This window comes from Sesamum indicum, linkage group LG11 (genome assembly GCF_026168435.1).
Source record: "Sesamum indicum cultivar Baizhima isolate 11 linkage group LG11, ASM2616843v1, whole genome shotgun sequence".
Lineage (NCBI taxonomy): Eukaryota > Viridiplantae > Streptophyta > Magnoliopsida > Lamiales > Pedaliaceae > Sesamum > Sesamum indicum.
The window spans coordinates 11740339-11755897 of NC_142667.1; the positions used below are offsets into that span (position 1 = coordinate 11740339).

At 35.4% G+C, this 15559-nt stretch overlaps 1 protein-coding gene across 3 annotated transcripts; it reads left to right on the forward strand.

Annotated features, from left to right (window-relative positions):
* The first annotated feature begins 3485 nt into the window (after positions 1 to 3485).
* Positions 3486 to 14755, forward strand: FAB1A (1-phosphatidylinositol-3-phosphate 5-kinase FAB1A). Of its 3 annotated transcripts, none has more exons than XM_011095594.3 (12): positions 3486 to 3932; positions 4296 to 4982; positions 5558 to 6289; positions 6895 to 7048; positions 7801 to 8145; positions 8912 to 9787; positions 9881 to 10212; positions 10622 to 10745; positions 10829 to 10987; positions 11374 to 12897; positions 13672 to 13938; positions 14254 to 14755. In XM_011095594.3, exons 2-12 carry the CDS (start codon positions 4369 to 4371, stop codon positions 14578 to 14580), a joined length of 5454 nt encoding a protein of 1817 aa, XP_011093896.2. In that variant the 5' UTR covers positions 3486 to 3932; positions 4296 to 4368; the 3' UTR covers positions 14581 to 14755. The 3 variants fall into 3 exon arrangements, with proteins under 3 accessions (XP_011093896.2, XP_088731278.1, XP_088731277.1); XM_088875152.1 differs by having other exon boundaries at positions 4377 to 4982; XM_088875151.1 differs by having other exon boundaries at positions 4380 to 4982.
* The last annotated feature ends 804 nt before the right edge of the window (positions 14756 to 15559 follow it).

Below are 15559 nucleotides of genomic sequence, written 5' to 3' on the forward strand. Positions count from 1 at the left end.
ACCTTATTTTATAAGTTTGATAGTTTGACGAGAGAACCATACTCAAATTCTCTGAAATAATGCAAATCTTTATAAAATATTGTTTAATGTCTAAAATGGCTCGGGATCCATGTCCTATTTATTCCGGTCATGCCCACTCGATTAAATACGTACTGACTCACCGCGACCATATGATCAATTCTATGTTAATGATCCAATTCTAAAAATACAATTCGGGCATATTTATAAAATACATATTTCTTGTGTCTATAGTACAACTTTTGACTGACTTCACTATTTCTTATGAGCTTACTTACACTCTGTACAATTTTACTAACTTAAGTATTGTAGAGTAATAATCTAGCTATTTTTATATTATTATCATATGCTCTATTTTGCAAATTACGTAAGGGGATCCAAGTGACATATCTAACCATTTCGGAACTGACTCTAAACAGATTAAACCCATTTAACCAAGGTAAACTGAGATACACGTTGGAGCTCAAATTCAATTGGTAAACCAAACTCTCATCGATACTTATAAAAAAATTGCTTACTCATCTTATTACAACAACACAAATATATTTTTAGGTTGTCGATCGAGAGAGTTCTTGAGAGCTTAGTCAAGTTGGTAAAACTGAATTATATATAGATGTGGGGCTGATTCGAGATCCATAATATCAATTATTATTTATGAATTCATATATATCAATTTTTTATCCACTCAAGAATCTTTCCTTTTTTAATAAATCTTTTGGTAGATTATAATTATTTTTTTAAAAATTTGACATAATTATAAATATTTTATTGCTATTTGAGTATTTGCGTAAATAATTTATTTATAAAATTATTTGCGTATTTGAGCTTGTAAATATTTTTTGTATGACATAATTTATGAAAATATATAATTTTTAAATCTTATTTTAGAAATAAAATTTGAGTCAAATTTTAAATCACTGAAAGCAGTTCTCGAAGAAATTTTTCAATAAAACGTACTTTAGGGAGTAAAATGGAAAGTAGAGGGGCTACGTGTGAGAAGGGCAGTTTTTTGTCTTATCAATGTCAAATTATTTTACTAGAAAATTTTTTATTACCTTTTATATTTTAAGAGATAAATACTTCTATACGTGTAATTCGTAAATAAAAGATATATTTAGTCCTTTTAACTTATTTAGTTAAGGTAAGTTGCAATAGTACTCTGTATGACAGTGGTTTAATGGCTAGTTAATAAAAAAAAAAAAAAGGGAGCAAAGAAAATAAAATTGTAAGTCAAACAATTTTTTTCAAATTAAACTAACTTTATAAAGGTGAAGATATACCTTCTCACATGTATTAATGTATGAATAAGTATGATAATAATTTGATTCTAAAAATATTTATTTGACCTGTAATAAATCAATAATAAGTCAATCGAGAGTAAATATAGATTTTTATTCGGTTCTTTTGTTAATATCAACAAATTTTGTGAATTTTACATAACGAATGAACTTATTTGTTAGACGAAAGCAAACGTTATGAGTATTAGATGCAATTTTCGAATCATATAAAATTTATGTATAATTATACTAAATTTCAAAAAAAGAAAGTATAATTATGCATAATATTATTATATAGGGATAATTACATTCCCCCTATAAAGTTTGATGTAATTACACGTAGACCCTCTATGGTTTGAAAAATTACATATAACACCCCGAAAGTTTGCTTCCATCTACAAATAAGTCCCACTATTAATCAAAATTTAACGAATTACTAACAAACAAATCGAATGAAAATTGATATTTACGCTCGATTGATTTATTACTAACTTATTGCAGGTAAAAATAATTCCAACTAAACTACCCTTGTAACTGTGAAGATATACCCATCTCATATGCATTAACGAGTGAAGACGTATGATGGCATTTTGGCTATAAAATTTTTTTGTTTGATTTGTAATAAATCAGTAATAAGTCAATCGAAAATAAATATAATTTTTTTGGTTAATATCAACAAATTTAGTGAATATTAACTAATATAGAAATTTATTTATTAGACTAAAGCAAATTTCAATAATACTATATGCAAACCACAAAAAATTTCATATAATTACAAAAAACCTCGTAGAAAGAATTATCCCAGTTACATGTGAATAACCTTTATAGGGTTATAGGGAATAGCAAAGAAATTATAGGGGGGGTGAGGGTGGCGGTTGCTCTACCCTCGTACGCCGTTTTAGTTGTGAATTTCATGACTCCTTTTTTAACTTTAATAGTTAGTTGGTTGGTTGAGTTACAACTCACCACACACATTACTAACACACGCTTTTCAATTCAAATTGTGACGACTTCTACTTATCCACTATGAATTTTTCAACCATTTCAAACAAATCTTTTTCTCTACTCAAACCATACTCCTATATCTTTATACGCGTTAATACATGTAAAAAAAAGTATATTTTTTCATTTTTATAAAAATAATTTGATTAGAATAAAATGTTTGATTGTAATACGACAGTAAAAGTCAATAAAAGCAAAATATTAATTTCTTAAAATTTGAATAATCAAGGGATCTACTTGTTGGATGGAAATAAATATCATAGATATTAAATATAATTTTTCAAAGTTCTACATTTAATTACATTAAATTTCATGAGCGGGATGGTGTAATTATCCTTAATTTTGAAAGAAATGATTATAATTTTTTTTAAACGCGACAATAATTTCATTTCGAAAATATGTATATCCATTTTATCTGTTCAAAATTTTTATACTTTTCATACAAGAATATTAGGTTTATATTTAATTTAAATGTAAATGTAATGTAAATAATAACATTTTATAATCAAATATGGATAATTAAATCTTTAAAATTGAAATGTGTAAACTTGGTTAGAGCTTAGCTTTAATCTAGCAATAAATTTCCATAAATATGCTAATAATTATACTACTTAATTGGGTGACTATTTAGATCCACCCTATTAAGACGAAAAGTTTGTAAGTAGAACATCAACTAATTATTTTCTTCTTCTTCTTCTTCTTCTTATTTTTGTATTTGCAGCGTACGAAAGAGAATATATATCTAAAAAAGTATCGAATTTTATATTTTACGTTATGAAGTCGATTTTAATATAAGGTATTTTCCTTTCTAAGTTATATTTACTTTTAGAATTTTGAATTATTATTCATTCTTTAATCACACTCGACCCATATTGTACGATTCAAATAATTTTTAAATAGAGCAAATTCAATTGACTGTTTTGAAATTTTTTATAATTATAAATAATTAATTATTATTTGAAAAATTAATTAATAATTTGTCTAATAAATATACTTCTATAATGAGTTATCATATGAAATTTTTGTTAGATAATTATTGATACTAAAAAATATATTTATAAATAACAAAAAATAATTATAATAAATTTCAAGAACAAATTATTAGAAGAAGTAAATAATAGTATTAGTATGTAAGAAATGATGATGTAAGTGTTAGACAAGTGATTAGCTGCGTTTCCGTATTTGCAGTTTCGGGTTCACCTGTCCCTATCCCCACTCATACCATTTTCGTGACCTTCGCACTTACCACTCTTCTCTTTCGTTTTCCATTTTCGTCGTTTTTTAGTTTTTTTTTTTTCCCTTTAATAAAGAGAACAGCTACTGTCATAACCCGCCAAATTCACCAGCACGAACTTCAATTAGTTTTTGCTTTTTGGGAATTTGTTTCTTTTTCTTTTTGACGCTCCTGAGCCACAAGTTTCTTCCATCTCTTGCATTTCTTGCTTGCGCAGAAATCTTCGTTTTAGATTTTCTTGTTTATTGTGGTTGGATAGATACGCTGGTGCGTACATACATATAGGTGTCCGCGTGCGGCTGTGTGAAGAGTTTGGTTGGATTTACGGGTGGGTTTTCTTGGGCGAAGTTGCGGAGTAGTTGATTGAGTTCAGTACACTATCTTGGGGATTCAGAATAAAGGTACTTCTTTTTTATTTTATGGGAAAGAAGAAATTATTGTTGTGAAGAAGTTGTTTGCGATGGTTTTGAATTCGGGGGTTTTGTTGATAATTTGTGTTTTTGGTCGACTTGCATTAGTTGCTGGGTGCCAGTTGAACTTTCAGCTGATTTGGGTTCTTGATTGATAGCTTGAATTGGTGATGTGGTGGTGTGATTCTTTTTTAGTTTATTGTTTGGGTATGAATGTTTTCATTTGCTGCTCATCCCTTGATTTTGTGATGTTCTTAATTCGTTTTTGTTCAGTTGGAAAGATTATTTCTGATGTCCATGTATTGGGTTATCATTCTTCTTTTTTTTTTATCTCCGCTTTATGCCGTTTTCTAGGAAATTCTATAGCTACCCAGGCTGGGGCTGATGATTGATTCATAACCATGAGCTTTGATTCTTATATACGTTCATGGGCAGTAGCGATAATAAGAAATTGTCAGAGATTGTTGACGTTGTGAAATCATGGATTCCAAGGAGAGCAGAACCTGCAAAAATGTCGAGAGATTTCTGGATGCCCGATGAGAGCTGTAGGGTGTGCTACGAGTGTGATTCCCAGTTCACTATTTTTAACCGCAAGCATCATTGTCGGCTGTGCGGACGAGTTTTCTGTGCCAAGTGCACTGCAAACTCCATCCCCGCACTATCTGATGAGCCCAAGAGTGGACGGGAGGATGGGGATAGGATTAGAGTTTGTAATTACTGCTTCAACCAATGGAAGCAACAGTCGGCTACTGGTAATAACATGACGATTGGATCAAGTCCAGGACTGAGTCCTTCACCTTCCTCTTCCAGTTTGATCAGCAATCAATCTAGTTGCTGCACCTGCAAAAGTGGAAGCAGTGCTGGTTCAGCTGGATATTCTACAGGGTCTTTCCAGCATGTTTCGTGTGCCCTCGGTCAAGGCCCTTGCCAGTCAACACAGATGGATACAAAGCCAGCAAAGGATCAGGCGAGGAGTCCTGAAAAGGTGGACTGTCTTGATGCTAGGGATACTTTCAGCGACCACTTTGGATCATGCAGCAGGTATTTTAAGAAAAATCATCTTCCATTTTCACATGAGTTGATGAGAAAATAGCAAACTCATGCTGTATAAAACTCTTAGTGGTCTATTAATGGTCTTTTGGGTTTGGGAGTTCATTTTGAGATTTTTTTAAGTGTTTGGTAATGAATAGCAGATGAACTTCTCAAATGAGTCACATCATTAGAGATTTAATGTATATCTAGTGGTCTCCAAAATGGCTTTTCAAAATTTATATCTGGACGTTACCACACATTTGAATATATCGGAGAACACCTCTTACCGAGTTCGAAGTGGAAGGATCATTAGTAGGAGTAATCATTCAGGAAGTGGTGCTGAAGCCTTTGTCATCTCTCATTGCTTTTTAATTTGGCTACTCATTGGAGACCTTGTCACTTCGTTATGTTCATGGATTTTGTTTGGTATGACCATTTAATTGGAAACTGATGTTACATTTTTGCCCAAGTATATATAATTCATTGGAACTTTTGATTGTGAGTAGTTCATGAACCTGTATTTCTTTATTGATTCTTCTATTGAAGTATCATCTGCTGCCTCATTATGCCATTTGTGGTCCCAGGAGTGATGACGAGGATGACGACTACCCTATGTGTGGATCACATTCTGGAGCTACTCCCATAAGTCCTTCTGACAGGAGCTATGGTACTATCAACTACTGTCAGAGTGATCGCATCTATGAGCCTCATGAAGTGCATTCTAATGAGGAAAACCTGCACCCAGGTCATAATTCAACTCTATCACCTGAAAATATTGAGACACAAGGATTGGACTATGCAACAAGGGTCGTGGAAGAAACAGATCTACAGGATAATCATGCCCAATCTGGAGCATCTCCATTAGATGGTTTAAATGGTGAAGAAGTTGAAGCTGTGGATTATGAAAACAATGGGCTTATTTGGCTTCCTCCGGAGCCTGAAGATGAAGAGGATGAGAGGGAAGCCCCTATAAGTGACGACGACGACGATGATGTTGGTGAGGATGCCACAGGAGAGTGGGGTTACCTACGCTCGAGCAGCTTTATCGTTGGAGATCGAAGTAGGGATAGGTCAAATGAGGAGCATCGAAAGGCCATGAAAAGAGTAGTTGATGGGCATTTCAGAGCTCTAATAAGTCAACTTTTGCAGGTTGAGAACCTGCCTGCAACTGAGCAGGAGAGTTGGTTGGATATTATTACAACATTGTCTTGGGAAGCTGCTACTCTTCTAAAGCCGGATACAAGCAGGGGTGGAGGAATGGATCCTGGTGGATACGTTAAGGTTAAATGCATCGCCTGTGGGCGTCGAAATGAGAGGTATATTTATCTAACATTGCATATCAGTTCATGTACGGATTACATTTGCACCCTTGTTCAAACTTATATAACTAAACATGATTTAGAAGTGGAAATTAATCAGTTTGCTTTACTAATCCAGAAATTTTGAATATTCCTTTACTATTGAAGGCTGTTACTGTTTTGACATTATGGGTATTGTCCTGTAATGTCAGTGGTGAGTGATTATGGTGGATCCAAGATATGCTAGACTCTCACTGAAAGTGATGAAGTTTTGTTTTGAGTGTACCATCATATGTATCTTATGCTGTCTTAGCTTTCAATTATTTAATGTGCTGGCTGTCACTTTTAGCATGCATTATTTGAAGGATGTAACTAGGACTTTTGCTGAGTTCTAAAATGATAAGTGGGTTTATTGATTGGACTCTTATTGCCTTTTTTCCTAACCTATTTTTGCCGCCCTCAGATTTCCTAAAGATATGAACGTAATCAGAGAATATTTGAAAACAAGATCCAAATTTCTGACCCGCACTGTTGAGATCATCCATTGCTTCTCTAATGTCTATGCTTTTGGTGTCTTCTAGTGTTTCAAAATTCTGATGAGAGTCTCACTGTTTTCTCAATAGTATGGTGGTTAAAGGGGTTGTCTGCAAGAAAAATGTGGCTCATCGAAGAATGACTTCAAAAATTGATAAAGCACGATTACTACTGCTTGGTGGTTCCCTGGAGTACCAACGGGTTGCTAACCATTTATCAAGTTTTGACACTTTATTACAGCAGGTTGTGAGCGAACTCTATACTCTTCTAGGTTTTTCAATATTATCCGGAAAATGCATAAATTACTTGTACGCACATAGTACATGATTTAGATTGCGTTTTCAAGACCCTAATCCGGAAGCTCTTCAGAATTGCTTCATTATTTTTTTTCTTTTTAACTTTTCAAGGAACTAATATGAATATTTGTTGAGTAAAAAAACAAAAAAGTTATCACATGTCCACAGATTCACTGGGGGAACGAGTGGATTGAAACACAAATGAATACAATGTACAAAATGGTACGCCACAACTACTTGGCCAAAACCAAATTGTTATCTTGCTTCCTCTTTTCTTTATTTTTCTTAATGTTGAAGTTTGGTTAGTGTTTAAAATGTAGATACAGAACTGTGATTTCCTTTCAAATAAACATCCGATTAAACCATGTAAAAATATGTAAACCTAGCAAAGAAACTTAAATGCAAATTTAATTCCAAATTCTTAAAGAGTGGGAGGAAATAATTATCATATGGTGGATGTTGGAAATATTGTACGAGAGAGTAGAGACAATAAAACAAGAACGGTAATGCTGATGAGAAACTGACGTTAACATTTATGCCTATTTAGAAATCACCCAAGGGTCCTGTGAATTTCATCTTTTCTATTTCTTCCGGGAAGGAAATATCTCCTTGATTACTTTATGGTTGCCAATTTGCTATTACATAGTGATTATTTGTCTATTGTCCTTATGGGCCCTTTGCTGGCATTTGCTGTTGCAGGAAATGGACCATTTGAAAATGGCTGTTGCAAAAATTGATGCACACCACCCAAATGTCCTTTTGGTAGAAAAATCAGTATCTAGATATGCACAAGAGTATCTTCTTGCCAAGAACATATCACTGGTTCTTAACATCAAGAGACCACTTTTAGAGCGTATAGCTCGCTGCAGTGGTGCACAAATAGTTCCTTCAATTGATAATCTTTCTGCACCAAAACTAGGATATTGTGACGCGTTTCATGTGGAGAAGTTTCTAGAAGATCTTGGAACTGCTGGCCAAGGTGGAAAAAAGTTAACAAAGACACTGATGTTTTTTGAAGGTTGTCCGCGGCCATTGGGATGTACTGTAAGTCTAGAAGACTTTAATGGGTTGCAAGCACCTGTTTTTTGTGAAATATGTTTTGATGTATAGAAATATTTGGAAAGGGAAAATAAGGCCTCTCCAATTTAGTGATTGTAGGTTTAGCGGACATGTTAGCTCTTGGTGTGCCAAACAAACTGATGCTTTCTGTTTTTACCTCCACGAATGATCCCAAATATATATATTTCTCAATATTCAAATTAGGAGCGGTGAGTATAATGCATTATTTGGATTATATTTAATCTGTTTATTTGTTTAGTATATAAAGCTTGATAGCACTACTTAATCCAATTATATATGAGCTATAGCATGTTAAATTTTTCAATCTTAGTCATGAAATGGTGATTGAATATTGAATGAGGAAAGCAAACTAGTGAGTGACATTTGTAATTTGTTAACTTGTGGATGAATTCTAAAGTTTTAACATCTATGTTAAAGAAGATGGACGATTTCAAGATTCTCTTCGGCAGAACTGCTCTATTGGCTAACTGACAATGCGATAGTATATATTTTATACATGCTGGAATAATATGCTTGAGAAATAGTGGATACCATCCTATTAACAATGAGGTGCAGGCTTTTAAGTATGTTGATTTAGTAACTGATATTGGACAGCTATTAAGGTTTCAATCTCAGTTTTCTTCATTTATATGAATAAGTACTTCAGAATCAATTGGTTTATTTTATAATTGGAACCTTTCAGATTCTTACCCTTAATTCTACTGCTACTGTTACTTCTTGTTGGGTTCAGGTTTTGCTCAAAGGTGCCAGTGGGGATGAGCTGAAGAAAGTTAAACACATAGTTCATTATGGTGTTTTTGCTGCTTATCACTTGGCACTCGAAACTTCATTTCTTGCTGATGAAGGTGCTTCTCTGCCAGAACTCCCTTTGAGGTCTCCGATAAAAGTTGCATTGCCTGATAATCTGTCAAGCATTGACAGGTCCATCTCTATGATACCTGGCTATAGTGCTCCTTCCTTTGAAAAGCCTCAAATGCAAGAACAGCCCAACAATTCATCACGAAATGACCTGTTTCCCGATTTCAAACAGTCATCTGGAGTAGTTCCGATGTCTGAGGCAGACTCTTTTTTGTCTAGAGGTTCTATTGCTCAAGCTCCAAATGCTGAATCTGCCACTAGAAACATGGATATTGCTGATTCTGGTCCTGATTTAGGTCCTCAGTGGGAGCAGTTATCTGCTGTTCACCACCCTAAGGAGAATAGTGGGCTGGGACTTAATGGATGTCATGTTGCTAAAACATCGAGTTATCTTGATGAAGTGGAGGGAAATGATACTTTAGATTCTAACCTTGTTTTCGAGTCTGAGGCTTCAGGACAAGGCTTTAGGTTTTCTCATGTTGATGGGAATAAAACACCTGCAAATTTGAACAGTTCTGAGTTGGTACCTTTCGGACAGCATAACATCAATCACCCTGGGGAGTTGGGACCAGCGCAAGAAGACTTTCCTCCCTCAGCATCTGATCATCAGAGCATTTTGGTTTCCCTTTCAACAAGATGTGTGTGGAAAGGAAGTGTATGCGAGCGTTCTCATCTTTTCCGAATCAAATACTATGGAAATTTTGATAAACCTTTAGGTCGATTTCTTCGGGACCATTTGTTTGACCAGGTATCTAATTTCCCTCTGAATGTCTATAGAAACTGATGTGGGCCCCACATAAATGAAGAAGATTCAGATGTTGGTTTGTAAATTTTTTGGCAGGATTACCGTTGTCGCACATGTGACATGCCTTCCGAAGCACATGTCCATTGCTATACCCATCGACAAGGCAGCCTTACAATTTCTGTGAAAAAGCTTGAGGAATTCCTCTTGCCAGGTGAGAGGGAAGGAAAAATTTGGATGTGGCATCGATGCTTACGTTGTCCAAGGGCCAATGGTTTCCCTCCTGCCACTAGAAGAGTTGTAATGTCTGATGCTGCCTGGGGTTTATCATTTGGAAAATTTTTGGAGCTCAGCTTTTCAAACCATGCTGCTGCAAGCAGGGTTGCAAGCTGTGGTCATTCCCTTCACAGAGATTGCCTTAGGTTTTATGGGTATGTGTTCTTTTTATTTTAGGCAATATAAACTCCTGATGTGTTCTAGAATTTCCACAGACAGTCTGGTGGATTCTTGTTGGCATCTCATGTTTACTCCAATTAATATAAAGGGATCGAGTTGCTCCTTTTTTCTTTTGAAAGGGAGGCAGAGCGGGGGCATTTGTAATGGTTCATTTCAAAAGTGATTTTAGAGTTTCATTTGTTTTCTAGTTTCTTCGTACTAAGGAGTTGGATTTCTTTAGTTTTTCTTAAAGCAATGTTTTGTTTTCTTAAGATAACTGAAGGCCTATGTCATCTTTTTCTTTTGCTCGGATAGACTTTTCCCATGGTTCAAGTTGTGCCTTTGTCTTACTAGATATGAAGATTATTGCCTTCACATTCTCTTACATGGTTGTAATATCTGCAGTTTTGGGAGGATGGTTGCATGTTTTCGGTATGCTCCAATCAACCTTCACTCTGTCTATCTCCCACCCCCAAAGCTTGAATTTGACTATTACAAACAGGAGTGGGTACAGAAAGAATTTGATGATGTAAGATTATACAGACAATCCTCTTATTTTTCCCCTGGTTATTGTGATTACAATTCTCAGGACTTGGTGTCATATAACTATAGGTCCGCAGCAGGGCAAATCTCCTTTTCGCTGAGGTGTTGGAAGTACTTCATCAGATTTCAGAAAAGATCAAGACTGGCACTGGCATGAGAGCAACTGAATCTGGTCAACAGATAGCAGGACTGGAATTGATGCTTCAGCAAGAAACAAAAGAACTTGAGGTGATTTTTCTTAACATTAGTTATCCTCTTCCTTGATGCAGACTATCTGTCTTGTGCAAGCATATATTAGATAAACGAAATCGAGTGTGCTCTTCATTTGTCAATGGAATTTCGGTAACAACTAGTTCTCGGAGTTCTGTTCTTAATTGAACTTGTTTTCAGGTTAAAAAAAGAATGTTATAATCTTTCAGTATTCGCTTTCAACCAACTTTTGGTGCTAATGTTTACTTATAGAGCTAATGTTGTTCTCCACAACCAAACAATACTATGTGATATCTTTCATACAATTGAACTCTGTCTAGAGGTGTATTCGTCTGGCTGCTAGAGAGTTAAAATTTTTCCTTTCTTCCTATGTTCCTAACCAAAGACGGAGGTATTTTGTTCAGGAATCATTATTGTGCTTGCTTAAAAAGGAAGTAAAATCTGGTCAGCCAGAGCTTGATATTCTTGAGATCAACAGACTGAAAAGGCAGTTAGTTTTTCATTCATATGTCTGGGATCAGCGCCTGGTGCACGTTTCTAGGTCCAATGTTCAAAGTTTGAACAGTTCAATGCTAAAGGAGAAACCTGCAGATTCTAGGGAGAAAAGGACTGAGATGGATATGGTTTCCAGGTCTGGTAGAGGGTTCAGCAGCTGGGACTCTTCTCTTGCGAATATGAGTCCTGTTGGAGTACTGAATGAGGTAAAACATGGCCACATTAACTCTCCTAATGGCTTTCATAAAGCACCAGACATAAATCGGACATTGAGCAATACACAGGACACCTCTATCCATTCTTCTGGCCCAGATTTGAGTAACCAGTCAGACATCCTGGAAATTGGAAAAACTGTGCGAAGGGCTCGATCAGAGGGCCAGTTCCAGGTGATGGAAAATGCATCTGATAATTCAGATGTTGCGGGGACTGGGAATCACCAGCCAGAAACCCTAGCTTCTAAAGAGTTCATTGCATCTCCAAATAGACTCCCCAGAAAGTCTTCTTCTGGAATGATTTTGACCACAGTAGAACCAGTTGTTGGTAACTCCACAAATGATAGATTTGTGGCTGAAGAGGCTTACCCTTTACGTCCTGCATTGCGTGCTACGCCTAATGATATGGAAAATCCAAGTAGTTGGGTGAGGATACCTTTTTCAGCTCTGTATAGGTCATTCAACAAGAATTCTTCATCAAATGCACAGAAGCTTGGCAAGATTAGTGAATATAATCCTGTCTATATCTCATCGTTCAGAGAACTGGTTCATCAGAGTGGTGCTCGGCTACTGCTGCCTATGGCTTCTAGTGACACTATTGTGCCGATTTACGATGATGAGCCTACTAGCATCATTTCATATGCCTTGGTGTCACCAGATTACCAAAACGTTATGTTGGAGGACCCTGAAAAACAGAAAAATTCTTTGGAATCATCAACTTCATTTTCAATATTGGACTCAGTTAATTTACTTTCACTTCATTCTTTTGATGAGTTACCTTCTGAATCCCTAAGGAGTCTTGGTTCTGCTGATGAAAGCGTCTTGTCCTCTGGTTCTCGGACTTTCTCGGGATTGGACCCTCTATTTCCAAATGCTTTACATGCCAGAATATCTTTCTCAGATGATGGTCCTCCAGGGAAGGTGAAGTATACTGTGACATGTTATTTCGCCAAGCAGTTTGAGGCCTTGAGAAGAACTTGCTGTGCAAGTGAGTTAGATTTCATCCGCTCTCTTAGTCGCTGTAAGAAGTGGGGTGCACAGGGCGGTAAAAGCAATGTCTTCTTTGCCAAAACATTGGATGACAGATTTATAATCAAACAAGTAACCAAGACGGAGCTAGAGTCATTTACTAAGTTTGCACCATCTTATTTCAAGTATCTATCTGAATCCATAGATAGTGGATGCCCCACTTGCCTTGCAAAGATCTTAGGCATTTATCAGGTATCAACTGTTTCTACTTGATTATTAGTATTTTCCTTTTGAATAACCTCTGCTAACAATCATTTATGCATATTTATAGTTCATTTTGGTTTCCAGCTTGCTTGTGCAAACATATCTATCCCAAGTTTAAATGGATGTTTTGTATGATATGGCAACCTAGAGATTCTGACATAGTTGGGCCAATTAGATCCCCCCTACGAACTGAAAAAAAAAAAAACAAGAAAAGAAAGCAAGGACCAAGTCAGTCCAATTAGGATACCCTGAATCTGATATTCACTTTGCAAGGTAAGATAAAGATCGAAATTAGTGGTATGGTAGTCCTTGGCAGTTCTCGCTCTGTAGATGCAAGGGCTTATTTAGTTACCAAACCTAGACTGTTGGTTTGGTCACAAGTTCAATAGGGCCACTGCAGTAGCATATCCAGTTTATTTTTTTTTACGGGCTACCAATTCTCAAACACTGGAAATACACTGATAAAGATGCTTTCATTGGGCTGCGTCATTTGCAACTTCTCTGTTCCTGTTAACTCTGCTGATTGATGCATTGGTTTTAGAATCAGTTTCTTGATCAATAAGCTGCTTTGTTTGTTAGCCAGTTCTTCAAATCACTTGTTCAGGACTTTGGTGAATCTGTTCTTATGCAAAAGTTTATGCCATTTTGACTTAGCTGGCTGTCATTTTCAGAGCTTCCAAACCATGTTCCTTTCTACTTGTATGGAATAATGATATTATATATTGTACATAGCTTACTTTTTGGTTGGTGTTTGGCATAAAGGTCACATCCAAGCATCTGAAAGGAGGAAAAGAATCAAGAATGGATGTTTTGGTGATGGAGAATCTTCTTTTCAGACGCAATATCACACGGCTGTATGACCTTAAAGGATCTTCTCGATCACGATATAATCCTGATTCAAGTGGAAGCAATAAAGTTCTGCTTGATCAGAATCTGATAGAGGCTATGCCAACTTCTCCTATTTTCTTGGGAACCAAGGCAAAGCGTTTGCTGGAGAGAGCTGTGTGGAACGACACTTCATTTCTTGCTGTAAGCTTCAAATTGATTTTCCTTTTCTTAGATGAAAGCACCATTCTCAGGTGCTGAAATTCATGCACAGATTGTACTTGCAAAAGATGATGCTTTTCACTTCTTTCTTTGTCAAGTTCTTGCCATTACTTGCTGAATGAGCTCTCTTCCAGCACCGTATATATATCAGACAAGTTTTAGTGTTGGATTATGATTACCATTTAGACTGTTTTCTGCTCCAAGAACTTGTATCAATCCATCCGTAATCCATTCACGTGCATCATTTCTACGCTCTGGACCGATTAAACTAATTTCTTCTTCTTTATGCTGTTCCAGTCAATAGATGTGATGGACTACTCGCTGCTGGTTGGCGTAGATGAGGAAAAGCACGAGCTGGTGCTCGGGATTATCGATTTCATGAGGCAGTATACATGGGACAAGCATCTTGAGACTTGGGTGAAGGCATCAGGCATCCTCGGGGGGCCCAAAAATGCCTCTCCCACAGTTATTTCTCCAAAACAATACAAGAGAAGGTTTAGGAAAGCCATGTCTGCTTATTTCCTAATGGTCCCAGATGAGTGGCCTGCCTTGATGATCCCTCGCAGTGATTCCCAGTCAGACCTATTTGAAGAGAACTCTCAAGATAGGATCTCCCCACAATGACAACATAGTTTTTCATTCTTGTAAATGTAACGTGTCTTTACATGACACCTTTTTTCTCCTTACAGTTCTGTTTTTCCATAGTTGCCCGATTGGATCTGTTTGTAGACTTGGATGCAGAAAACACATTTCTGTGCAAGAATTTTTTGATGTATATACTCTCAGGATGTCTGCGGTAGCTTCTTTTAGCATTTATCAGCTTTTTACTTTACTGAAAATAAATGAATATTTGTGATTCATAATTTCTGCTTTTAATCCACTTAAGTCAAAAGCTCATTTTAGGCCCGAAGTAATAAGCTTTTGTCTGCTAATTTTTTGCAGCTTCTTGATAAAATTGTAGGTGTCCAGAAATTTGTACCGGTACTCTTTTATTCAAATATTTGAAGGTAAATTACAATGAGTTTTTACGAGGTTTGGTATAATTATAAATATTTTTCTGTCATTAGAAAAATTACAAATACTTTTTGATATTCGATGAAATTATGTAATCCGCAGATGGAGGTTTGTAATTGTCAATTTTATTCTTAATGTATTTTTTTTAAAAAGAATCATAAAGTTTTTAAAAAATCGGTTGAGGTAGATGGAAAATTTTGAAACTTTGTAGAATATATTTTTTTTACTTAATCCATACAAAATGTTTATATTTTTTAAAAATAAATAAAGTTATAGTTTATAGTCAACAAGTGCATTTTGGTGATTTATTATAAAGGGATGGATGGTGACTTAATGGAATTAACAGATTGAGTTAATTATTAAACGATCATTAAAATTAGAGAGTATTTATAATTTTTTAAATAATAAAAAAATATTTGTAATTATATCAAACTTAAACAAAATTCGTCGTATCTAAGCTTATTATTGAATTGCCACTGCACATGTGTTGGTTACTAACAATTATTAAATATAATTTACACAGTAAAATTGACAAGATTAAATTTTGAGAACCATCCCTCAACACAAATTCTATTTTATTTTTTAACGA

Bases quoted from the DNA above. Each gene is read 5' to 3' on its own strand.
- FAB1A (XM_011095594.3), top strand. From the start codon at position 4,369: ATGGGCAGTAGCGATAATAAGAAATTGTCAGAGATTGTTGACGTTGTG. The intron at 8,146-8,911 runs GTAAGTCTAGAA...TGTTGGGTTCAG, and splicing joins CGCGGCCATTGGGATGTACT to GTTTTGCTCAAAGGTGCCAG. The intron at 13,939-14,253 runs GTAAGCTTCAAA...ATGCTGTTCCAG, and splicing joins ACGACACTTCATTTCTTGCT to TCAATAGATGTGATGGACTA.